This window comes from Notothenia rossii, assembly GCF_949606895.1.
Source record: "Notothenia rossii genome assembly, chromosome: 9".
In the NCBI taxonomy this organism is placed as follows: domain Eukaryota; kingdom Metazoa; phylum Chordata; class Actinopteri; order Perciformes; family Nototheniidae; genus Notothenia; species Notothenia rossii.
This window is the reverse complement of record NC_136907.1, coordinates 60,199,035-60,209,685: the sequence shown is the minus strand read 5'-3', so window position 1 is coordinate 60,209,685 and position 10,651 is coordinate 60,199,035. Positions and strand designations below refer to the sequence as shown.

The following is a 10,651-nucleotide window of genomic DNA, read 5'->3' as shown; positions in this document are numbered from 1 at the left end:
AAAAAAAAAACACACACAACTGTGAACAAGTGAACCATGGTTCATGTAACACTGTGTAAATAAGCCTTGTAATAATATGTCTTAAAACTGTCTCGATGTAGAACACTGCAATATTGAAACAAACTGAATATTTGAGTTTGCTGTGAAGTGATAGGATGACAAAATGTTGGCCTGGTTAACAGAAGAGTTAAGAAGCCTATACCAATGCAGCCTGCAGCAGCATTCCTATTGCGGACTGATCTTTTCACAGGTCTTAACAAAGCAACAATTGCAAAAAGTGCAAACAAAGAGAGCACACTGTTCCTACAATACTCCTCTAAATATAAGTCATCTTCATCATAAGACAGAATGTGACACTAATGTACTTTTTTTCACGTAAATAAAAGTTGTGACAAATTTAATTTAATGTGTGAGCATCAGCGAACAAAGAAGAAGAAACAGTTGTCATTGCAAATTGTTGTGAAAGGAAAATGGCATCATACAGTCTTCTTTTTTGTATTTATTCACATTTCTTTCCAGTACAATTGTGTTAAATGGTTTCAGATCAAATCTGTGTGGCTAAAAATCTAAATCTTACTTGACACAGCATTTAATAATGTATTGAGTTCTGATATGTGGCACATCTATTGTAAAACTATTCCTATTTTATGTGGACACCTATACTATGATGTACTATCTGATTCTATAAATTATTAACATATGAGAATGTTAAAAGTTATCAATCCTTTTCCTTACAATCTGCAGAAAAGTTCATGTTCTCGTTGCTTCCTTTATCCTTCGCCTTTGTTCGTTCCCTTGACATCTAGAAGATTGAGTTAGTCCCAAGGCAACAGTTTACCATGGCAACCACTGAAGAGCAGTTTTCTATCGTACTAACTGGACTGTAGGAAATAAAAGCACAGTGGGTGGCTCAGACCGACTTATGAAGGGATGTTAACAAGCCTGACTCCGTCTCACATGAGTCCACAGGAGCCCCTTCACTCCCTCACAAGCTTCACAAATCTGATGACGTCAAACTGTAATCAACCCTTGAAATAAAAAAACATGTTGATGCATAACATGCTCAAATGCAAGTAATTGTATTGATTAAAGTTCAGGTTTCATATTTGTATTTTGTGACACCACAGTAACATCTTTGAATGCTTAAATGTTCTCTATTTTCTCATACTGCCTTTGCTGCAGCACCTCTTTTCACCCTCCGTCTGAAACCAGAGTCCAGTCTGCTCTGATTGGTTAGCTGGCCGGCTCTGTTTAGAGATGTCCCGCCCCTTAGCATATCACGTACAACGCGTTGGAGCGCTAGCCAATAGAAGCGTGATGTCATTATTTTAGGGATGTAAACAAAGGACTCAAATCAAGGTGTTTCAGCAGGTAGGGAGAGTGGGGGCAAGAAACTCCCTTTGGCGTGAACTTCGGGATTATAGCCTGCACAAAAACGGATATATAACACACTACAGTAAAGAGAAAACCCCAAAAAGCATAATAGTAAAAAATAATAATCTGTAACTTGATGTAGTTCTCATGGAGTTGGGTATAACTTGGTGTTACGTGACTAAAATACCACACTAATACCACGTGATAACTGAAACGACTATATGACAACTCCATCCACTGATGACGGCCATGCGATGTGGCTGAACGCGGCAGACACGTTTTAGAAGATGAAACTGTGAGCTAAGATTTGTTTTGTAAAACTATGTCCATTGAAAAAAGGAAAAGAAAACTCAAGGTTTGTTAGATGCATGTTTGTGGACAATGGATCAAATGTATTCTTTCTAATCACATAAACACCAAATTGAAACAAGATTCTTAACAACTCCCGAACTTTAGGTGAGATTGGTGTGACTCAGAAACAAGACAATAACGTGTTTGTGCTCTCCTCAGTTTCCACTCTGAGTGTGTGTGTTGCTCAGTTACCCTTCAGAGAGCATCTTCTTAATGCGCTCCTTCTCAGAGGACAGGGTGATGTCTGCACTCTGGCTGCGGAACAGCTTGTCCTCGGGTCCGTTCACACACATCACCGGTGGAGACTGGAGTTCGTCCGAGAGGTCCTGAGAAACACATCAGTAAATGCACTCTACTGATAACACACACAGCATCACAACGCGGGGCTGCATCTCATCAACAAACCCAGAGAGAAGACTACTTCTTTCATGGGAACTTATTCCAGATCTTCAGCAGAATGATTGTCCTGTCTTGATCTCATGAAGATTTGAGATGTATCCTTAAGAAAGCTATGTTTTCTGCTCAAATACATTTAAGAGCTTTGCCTACTTGTGTAATGTATATGGTATAATGGTAGTGTGGTCCATTATAGTGTATTCTAACGTGTTTAAAATGGATATTGCTTATTCTATAGATGCTTGTTTAGATTGTAGTTGTATAGATCGAGTGTGGTCTTCTTTGTGAAACGCGTTATTTAGCTGCCAAGTGAATATATTGGTAGGTGAGACGGTGTGTGATTAACACAGTTGGTGGGTAGAATCTATTAATACAGTTTATGAAATGTATAAAACATTAGGCACTACGGTAGCTTAATATTGTTTTATGTGTACGTTTATGTTCTTTTTTGACAATCGCGTAAATATACATGATAAATATATAACTCTTTCTACTGTTGATATGTATGTATATATATATATATATAGTGCTTTTGTTTTTGTTTATGTTCACTTATCTTTCTACCATAACAGCAAGTATAAATACATTCAAAATCCAAGGAAAGAAAAATGAAAGACTTTCAAAGTGTATTTGCACAAATATTTCCTTTTGCTTCAGTGTCTGTTATTCAAGAGTCAGAAGATAAAACAATAACGACAGACTCACCTGTGAGAACTACAGAGGAAATCCAAAGGAAGAAAGAAACAGACAAAGAAACATGTCATCACAAAGCTCACCATACAAAGAACTTTAATATGTCAACCACAAGTTATTCAGCTCTGGCCTACTTAGTAAGAATCAAGCACAAATAATCGCAGTTGGCAAATGTCTGCAATTTCTCCAAAGTCGATAAAGGACGTGGAGCGAGAGACATCACTTGGAATCTGTTCAGCCGTAGAATTAAAAAGGAAATGGGCATTTTTCTCATGACCAAGCAGATGTAACTGATGGGTAATTATTCTCTATTGATCAAAAAGCCCAGAGCTGACTGAAGTTTCATCATTACCGTTTTTGTGAGGCTTCTCAGAGCAGTGAATGCGGCGCACCGCTGAGCAGCATGGGATAATTTTACCACCGTCCTAGTTTCCCTTTCTCTTTCCTCCGAGACGAGTGACCCAGCTCCTCTCGCTCCTTTCTCTTTTTCCATCCCTCCTATGACTTAATAACAGCGGCCCTGTCTAATAGCTGAAATGCTGCATTCTCCTAACCTTGGCCAGTGCTTAAAGTGACTCTTCAATCTCAAAAATAGCAAAGCAGATACATCACAGGAAGTGTCCATGGATCATGATAACCTTTTCAGATCAGCCTGATACCTGCAGAGGCTTGCTATACTTTGAATGTTCAAGTTTTTGTTCCCCTCACCTGAGGAGCAGCGATGGAAAGCGCAGTGTTGGCCAGTTCTTTGTCCTGCGACTTCTCTCTTGCCAGACGAGCTGCATCTTTCACCTCCTTAAACTTTTCGGAGAACTTTTCCAAAGAGGGTGATAAAAGGGTTCAGGTAATGAATCATTAATAATGCAGCACTCATTATCCTGAGTACAGTGATTAAGGAGGTTATTAAAAATAAAGAAGATAAGTATTGAATTAGTTTTCCTCAGTGATTTGAACTCTGTTGACTTTGAGCTTTACCTGGTGCAGCTGTTGCTCTGTAGCGAACCCCAGCCCGTACACAGTGTTGGCCCTGCTGTCCGCCCACTGACCGAACTTCTGGGACGTCTTGGTAAACGTCATGCTGGGTGTGACCGAGCAGTTGATGATCGCCTGTAGAAGCAGAGACAACAAATATGACCATCCCTGCACGTCTACTGTATGTAGGTCAGCAGCAGATACAATTTGAAATAAGAGAGCATGTTGTTCCTTTTTATGACATGTTGTTTTTCCAGGCCTTGAATATACCTTACTCTCATTTTAGGACTATTTAACATATATCCCTGTAGCACTTGAGGATCTATGGCATCACACAATTACAGTAAGGTGCAAAGCAAATATAAACTACTCAATTCACTTTACCCTACTCGATGCTTTACTCATAGATGAGAACAAAGTGTGGAATTATATAATTCACTTCATAGATTTAACTTTAAGGGGTACACTATTGTCTCTATTGGTTAATGAGCTAGCATGAGCTATCAGCAACTCCGGTAGCTTAATTTAACACATCATATTTTTGCTAAACCTCTCCTGCTTCCTAAATAGCAACATTGTCCAACTCTTCAACCGTAGTTTATAATGGATTTTCAGTCACAAATGTTGGATTTCAGAATTGAGAAAGATCTTTACTAAATATATTGCACACCTGCCTGTACAAGCTGAGCAATTCTCTTCATGTCACATTAACTGATCTTAATGTGTACAATTGGTTAAGTGCCTATTTCCTTTCCCTTTAGACACTGCTTCTAGGATGTTAAGCAAATCAAAGTACCTGACAATTTCTCAGGTACAAAGGTTTAATTCATTAAATTACCTAAATTGCCTGCATTGTAAATATGGGAAAATGGTCATTTTTAACCTCAACAGACTGCGTAAACCCTTTGTGTTTACAATGTTTTCTAGAAAAGTGAAGAACTCAGGAAAAAACATCCGTGCTTATTTTGACATTTGTGAAGCATTAACCTGAACACAATTCCTCCCTTGAGACATGTTTGTTCTTTTCGAAAATCACTGTTCTGAAAATGATCAAAAACTGAAGCTCTGCCAAGACACAACCTCTTATTGTTCCAAGCAGATTCAGAGCACAGGAACATTTAAATCACATTTATGACAAAGCAGTACAGACACAAAAACAGCACATCCAACAGGTTATCCTCAGTCACCCCGGGGCAAAAAATATATTAGACCGGATCTATTTATAAATCTTTTTACGTCATCTGAAACCTTACAATAATGGATTTGAAATCCCAGAATTGAAGGGCAATAACAGATTAGGAGTTACGCTGTCTGGTCCTCCTCTTTTCTCCAACAAATGATTGGATGAACTGGTCTACATTGCTGCGCTGACATGTTTGACATAACATGTTGGACGGTGGGGACAGCGGAGAGATTATTGTGGACCCAGACACAAGTCCTGGCAGGATTGGGCTGGTGACCCCCCCCCCCCCCGCAAAGCCTTCTGGGAATCAGAAATGTGGGTCAGACAAGAGGTGCTAAGAAGAAATCAGATAGATCCAACCCCTCCTCCTCAGCGATTGATGTGGCCCCTCCCTCATAATCTAAATCCATAAAGCTGCCAGAAAGACGCTCCAGCTGCTGATTTGTTGACGCCTACTGTGGCTTATTTCACTATATATTTCTTAACCTTGAAGATTTGTCTGGTGGAAGCACTGCTGTGGATGAGGAAAATGAATTTGAAGCTGGTTTGTTTGGCCTGTGACCGTTAGTACAAATACTGAATAGCCTCTTGAGTTGCCAAGGACACCATCTTTACTGCAACCAAACAAAACAACACTACTGTGAGAAAACCACTTAGAAATTGGGTGTTTTTTGTTGTTGAAAAAGGCACATTTTAGCCCTGGATATTAAATCTACTGGAACTATTTATATTATTTTGTTAATATATCATTAGTTTCGTTGTTTTAACATTTTGGCCACATAATGAGCATTTCCCTCACCTTGGTCCCGCCCACGCTGATGATGCGGTAGACGTTACGGTTGGCATCATAGAAGAAAGACACAGTGACGGCATGTTTGCTGGCGGGGATCCAGTTCCTCTTTGTGGCGGGGTCGATCTGGAAAACATGAGCCCGGGAACTGAAGATTGGCTGCTCCCTGGAGGAGGAAGCACAGCCATGGTGATGAGGAAATTGTTTCTGTACATGGAAATGTCAAGGAGCAAAATTCGGAACATCTTAAAATCATAAAAACAAGACAAATGTCTTTGCTCGTGATTTGCGTAATAAAAAACCTAAATGGTCCTCCATTAAACCCCTTACCTTTTTCTTCATTTAAACACTTAAATTGTCCTCCATTAAATCACTTAAAAAGCCCTCCATTAAAACCCATTATCATACAACTGTTCCAAGTGTGTCCCTTTTATGTTTTAAACAAGATCCTTCATTATTTTCATAACTCCACTTTTCCATCTGCCATCCAGGGACAGAGGCTGGCTTTCTCCCACACTGTTCCCTGCGTCATTCCCCATACAGGGCTGAGACTTAGCTGGCAAATGATGTTGACTCAAAACGCTCTGAACCCTCTCTCGAGTCGGTCACCCTCCACCCTCGCTCTGCTCCTGCCAGAGATGTATCCTGGATACGAGGTAAATATATCAAAGCAACAGAGTCCCCAGTGTTGGGAGTCGGTTTAGCCAGTCATGTGGTGTGAACAGCAAGAGGTCTTTCTCTCTGCTAAGTCCTTTGTTCCTCTTTTCCTCAAATTATTATTTATATCAACGCAAAGGCAAAAAAAAATGAAGACAAAACAACCGTTTAACCGCCAACAACAGCCATTCTCACAACCCTGTGAGGCTTCACTTTGGCACAGCAGTACTTTGTGGTAAATGCTAACGCCAGCATGCTAAACTTCTCGGGTTCACAATGCCCACAGGTTGATGTGTACCAGGAGCCATGTTTCTCATGTCCATCATCTTACTTTGCCTTGTTAGCATGCCAACACTTCCCTTAAAAACTGAGGCTGATGGATCAGTTTTTTAGGTATTAGGTCATAAACCAAACTATAGTAAAAATACTAGAAGAACAATTAGGGGGTCCCCAAAGTCAGTGGGATACATCCTCTGAGGAATAGGAATGTCTCTGCCAAAATTCATGGCAGATCTAATAGCTGTTGAGAGGTTTCAGCCAATCGACCAACATTGCTATGCCTAGAGCCATGGCACTTATGTGGCTAACAACATCAATAACAAACAAAAACAGAAAAACACTTATGTCAATGTGATGACAGAACAAAGACCTGACTATGTGTCCATGCCATCTTCACAAACACGACACACAGACAGCTCCTTACATACAGGGCTGAGATGTTAAATGTCTTCAAAATGAAATGTTTTGATAAAGACAATACCGACATTGATTTGACTGTTAGAAATAAAAGAAATCATGATAAGATGCTTCTGTTCTCTAACTATTCACTGTGTGTCTCCATCTCTTCTAAACATTGCATAAAAGAGGTGTAAAGTTAAAATAAAAAAAGAATATAAACCAGGACACTTCTTTTCTATGCACCATTGTACATTGCAGCGGCTGTTCCCAATAGAACTGCATTCTTTTGGCCAGTCATTTTACATTTATATCTGACCCCATTAGCGACACACAAATCCAATAACATTCTCTTTGTGTTTCTCTGCGCAGGGAAATCAAGGTAAAATGAAATGTTTTTTAGACTCCTACATGCACTGTGTTAAGACGCGTCTGTAATGGCGTTCATATGAATAGTGTCATTTTGATAGCTGACCCAGTCCTGTCTGATAATAATAATAAGTGTACTTCTCCTTCTCACAGTAATCCTCCCCATATTCCAACTAACCATTAACCATTATGTACAGAGGTCAACATATCCCGACTATTACACCCTGGTATGAGTGCAGTTTCCAAAATACAAGATCCCACAGCTCCCATTATGCAATGTTTCTGATGCAGAGAACACATTTCACTGTGTGTGCTGTGTGCTGTGCATGTGTGACCATTAAAGAGCGTTTCATCCCTCCCAATATTATATTATTATTATTAAATGGTCTCATCTCTTTTCATGGTCCCCAGTTGATAAAGTTTCAGTCAAATAACAGGAGCATAGAAAAAGAAACTGTGATGACAGAAGGAGAAGGGAAAAAGCTTTTTCTGTTATTATGAAAACAAATTAAAAGTCTATATTAGTGTATATGTTTATTACATTTCTATTGTTGGAGGTCTCATTGGACATTATATTTAGGCTGACGTAATCGTAGGAGGTCGATTTATTGTGCCAATATGTCATGTATCATGTGCTGAAGGTTTTACATACCGACATGGTTGATTTATTGTTTATCAATATGTCTATAAAATTCCATGAGGGATGTGTCATGTATAAAATAACAGACACTAAAAAAACACAGCAACAATTCATTTAGTGAAATCATCAGTTCTAATGTTGACTATTTTCTCAATATTTTTGTTAAGTCTGTCACAAAATCGTAAATAAATGCTGATTACAGTTTCCTAAAACACAAAAGGGCGTCTGCAAATTACTGTTTTTGTCCAAGAAGCTGTCGAAAGATATTCAGATAATCATCATATAAGACAAAGAAAAACAGCTTATCCTAAGTCATAGTCATGTTATATATAGTCATAACTGTACGTATCACTTAATAATATACTTTGACCACCCATCAAACAAATTCTACTTTCTACTTTAAACAACACAAAAGACGCACATTAAGATGACACTCTAAATGAAGCGTTCCCAAAGGGCAGTGGAGGAAGACTTCACACTCCAAACATCAATTTATCCCCTCACGCTTTGACCTTGCCTCAGGTTTGGTGTTTGATGGGGTTTACCAGAGCTACATGTTCAGCTTCACAACAACTAGGAATCAAACCTGGAACCTCCTTGTTGGTTACACCATCAAGTTTGAACAGAGGATCATTGTGTGTGTGTCAACACTTGGAAATTGGTGTTGCAACACTATGGCGGTGTAAAAATAAAAACTGTGTGTGTGCTCATGTCTCTCAGCATGTTTTCTGCTCACTGGTCAGCCCCGACACTTCTGGAGGATGTTCAGTCCCTCGACCTTCATCCTCAGTAGACGGATGTGGCCTTCAAGGCTTAAAGGGGGTCTCTAAGCGTAACAAAGCCTGGCAGTGATTGAATGGGGGTTGCGGCTGCCCCTCATGATGAACAACTCTAATTCCTACCACAATCTGCTTTGCTGGGTCTCTCCTGTCACTGTCTGACCTGCTCTATCTAAAATATTTTTCAACAGATATGTTGTACATTAGGACAGAATTCTAAATGTAGGCATTTAGCCCCAACCCCCCAGTCTAAAGACAGGTAGTGAAACAAAACAGTTGGTGGCAGTACCTTTACACATTCATATTTAACAAATCAAAAATAAGTTGTACATTATTGGTCAATAAATTAGCAGTTTTATACATCAATGCCCTGATATGATCTCTGTGTAACCGCTCCATGGTCATTTCTTATTTACACCTGCAATAAAAGCATCTTAAGTAGAGTCATTAATGAGAATTATGGTTCAAATAATATGAAGACTCTTGGGCCAAACAGGAAAATATTACAGAAGATTATGGCTTTCATTTCACAGATTTATCTGAAAAGCCCCAGCTGAATCAGTGTTGGTAAGAAACCCCAGCACTGCTTTAATAATAATAATAATAATAATAATAATAATAAATCATTACATTTATGACAGCGCTTTTCCAAGTGCTCAAAGCACTTTACATTACTACACATATCAGTGTGTAATAGTGTAATCATGTAACAGTGAATACTGCGGACAATACTCACAGGAGCAAATTAAAGTAAGAATGCTTTTAGATTATGCAAGTTTCCTGAATCTTTATTCTAATAATACAATATGTTTTAATAATGAGTATTATCCTAATTATTCAAGTTAAGACAAACTTTCCCTTGTTGGGAAATCAAGAATCAATTTGTTCTAGCAACCTAAGGTCAAAAGAAATCAAATGTAGTATGGAACAAGCTTGTTCTTACCTTTCTCTGTGGTGAGGAAACATCTTAAAAGGTGGCTGTGGCTTCTTTTCTACACAGGAGAGAGTTGCAGCTTCCATTAACCCACGGTTCAAATATAAACACAAAAGGCAAACTCTTTACTTTAATATTTCATTTTAAACCTAATTAAATAGGAAAACTCACCCCATTTCGGTGTAGACCTCTGCCGAGCCTTTGTTTTATCTCACAATAATTCCGCACTGTTCTCCCAGTCTGCTCTTTCTTTCACTCTGAGCTACAAAATGCTTTATTCTCCAGGCGGATGCTTCACCGCAAAGCACCGCAAAGCGCCGCACACAGCCTGCTGCAGCCCGCAAAGTGTCCCTGCCGTAACCCGCAAAGTGTCCCTGTCGTCCGGTCCTGACCACCGGCGTCCACTGTTCAGCTCTGCAGAGCCCGAGGAGTCACAACCCGGTTGAGGCAGAGCTGCTTACCCCGGCGACTGAAGTTACTGCGTTCCTGCGAGTGTCCATCTTCCGCTGGAGAACAAACAGCCTCTTTGTTTCTGCCCTCCTCAGTGTTGCTCAGTTCTCTCTTTTTTGTAGTTGTACAGCTTTCTTCCAGCCGGCTGCACGCATTCAACAGTGGGACTCCGCCGACGGTAGAGTACCACCTGCTGGCTCCACAGGCTCCGAGTACCGCTACAGCTGCAGGAGGCAGGGAAACAGTGTCAACCTGCATGCAGCCAATGAGCCTGAATGGGTGCATACTGCAAACCGGATCTAGTCTGCTTGGCGCGAACCAGTTTTAAGGCTTAATGTGATATAGTCCCCGAGGAAAGTCATGACTTAAAAATACGTCCATTTAGGGG

General features: G+C 39.8%; 1 protein-coding gene across 3 annotated transcripts; it reads right to left on the bottom strand.

Annotated features, from left to right (window-relative positions):
* Positions 1–123: 123 nt before the first annotated feature.
* On the bottom strand, positions 124–10,576 carry LOC307020840 (homer protein homolog 3-like). Of its 3 annotated transcripts, XM_079652440.1 has the most exons (6): positions 9,985–10,576; positions 9,823–9,871; positions 5,769–5,925; positions 3,790–3,921; positions 3,523–3,627; positions 130–2,051 (listed from the first exon to the last, which is right to left on the bottom strand). In XM_079652440.1, the coding sequence occupies exons 2-6, from the start codon at positions 9,843–9,845 to the stop codon at positions 1,914–1,916; spliced, it is 555 nt and encodes a 184-aa protein (XP_079508566.1). In that variant the 5' UTR covers positions 9,846–9,871; positions 9,985–10,576; the 3' UTR covers positions 130–1,913. The 3 variants fall into 3 exon arrangements, with proteins under 3 accessions (XP_079508565.1, XP_079508564.1, XP_079508566.1); XM_079652439.1 differs by lacking the exons at positions 9,823–9,871; positions 9,985–10,576 and adding an exon at positions 6,090–6,116 and having other exon boundaries at positions 124–2,030; positions 5,769–5,966; XM_079652438.1 differs by lacking the exons at positions 9,823–9,871; positions 9,985–10,576 and adding an exon at positions 6,090–6,116 and having other exon boundaries at positions 125–2,051; positions 5,769–5,966.
* Between the last annotated feature and the right edge of the window lie 75 nt (positions 10,577–10,651).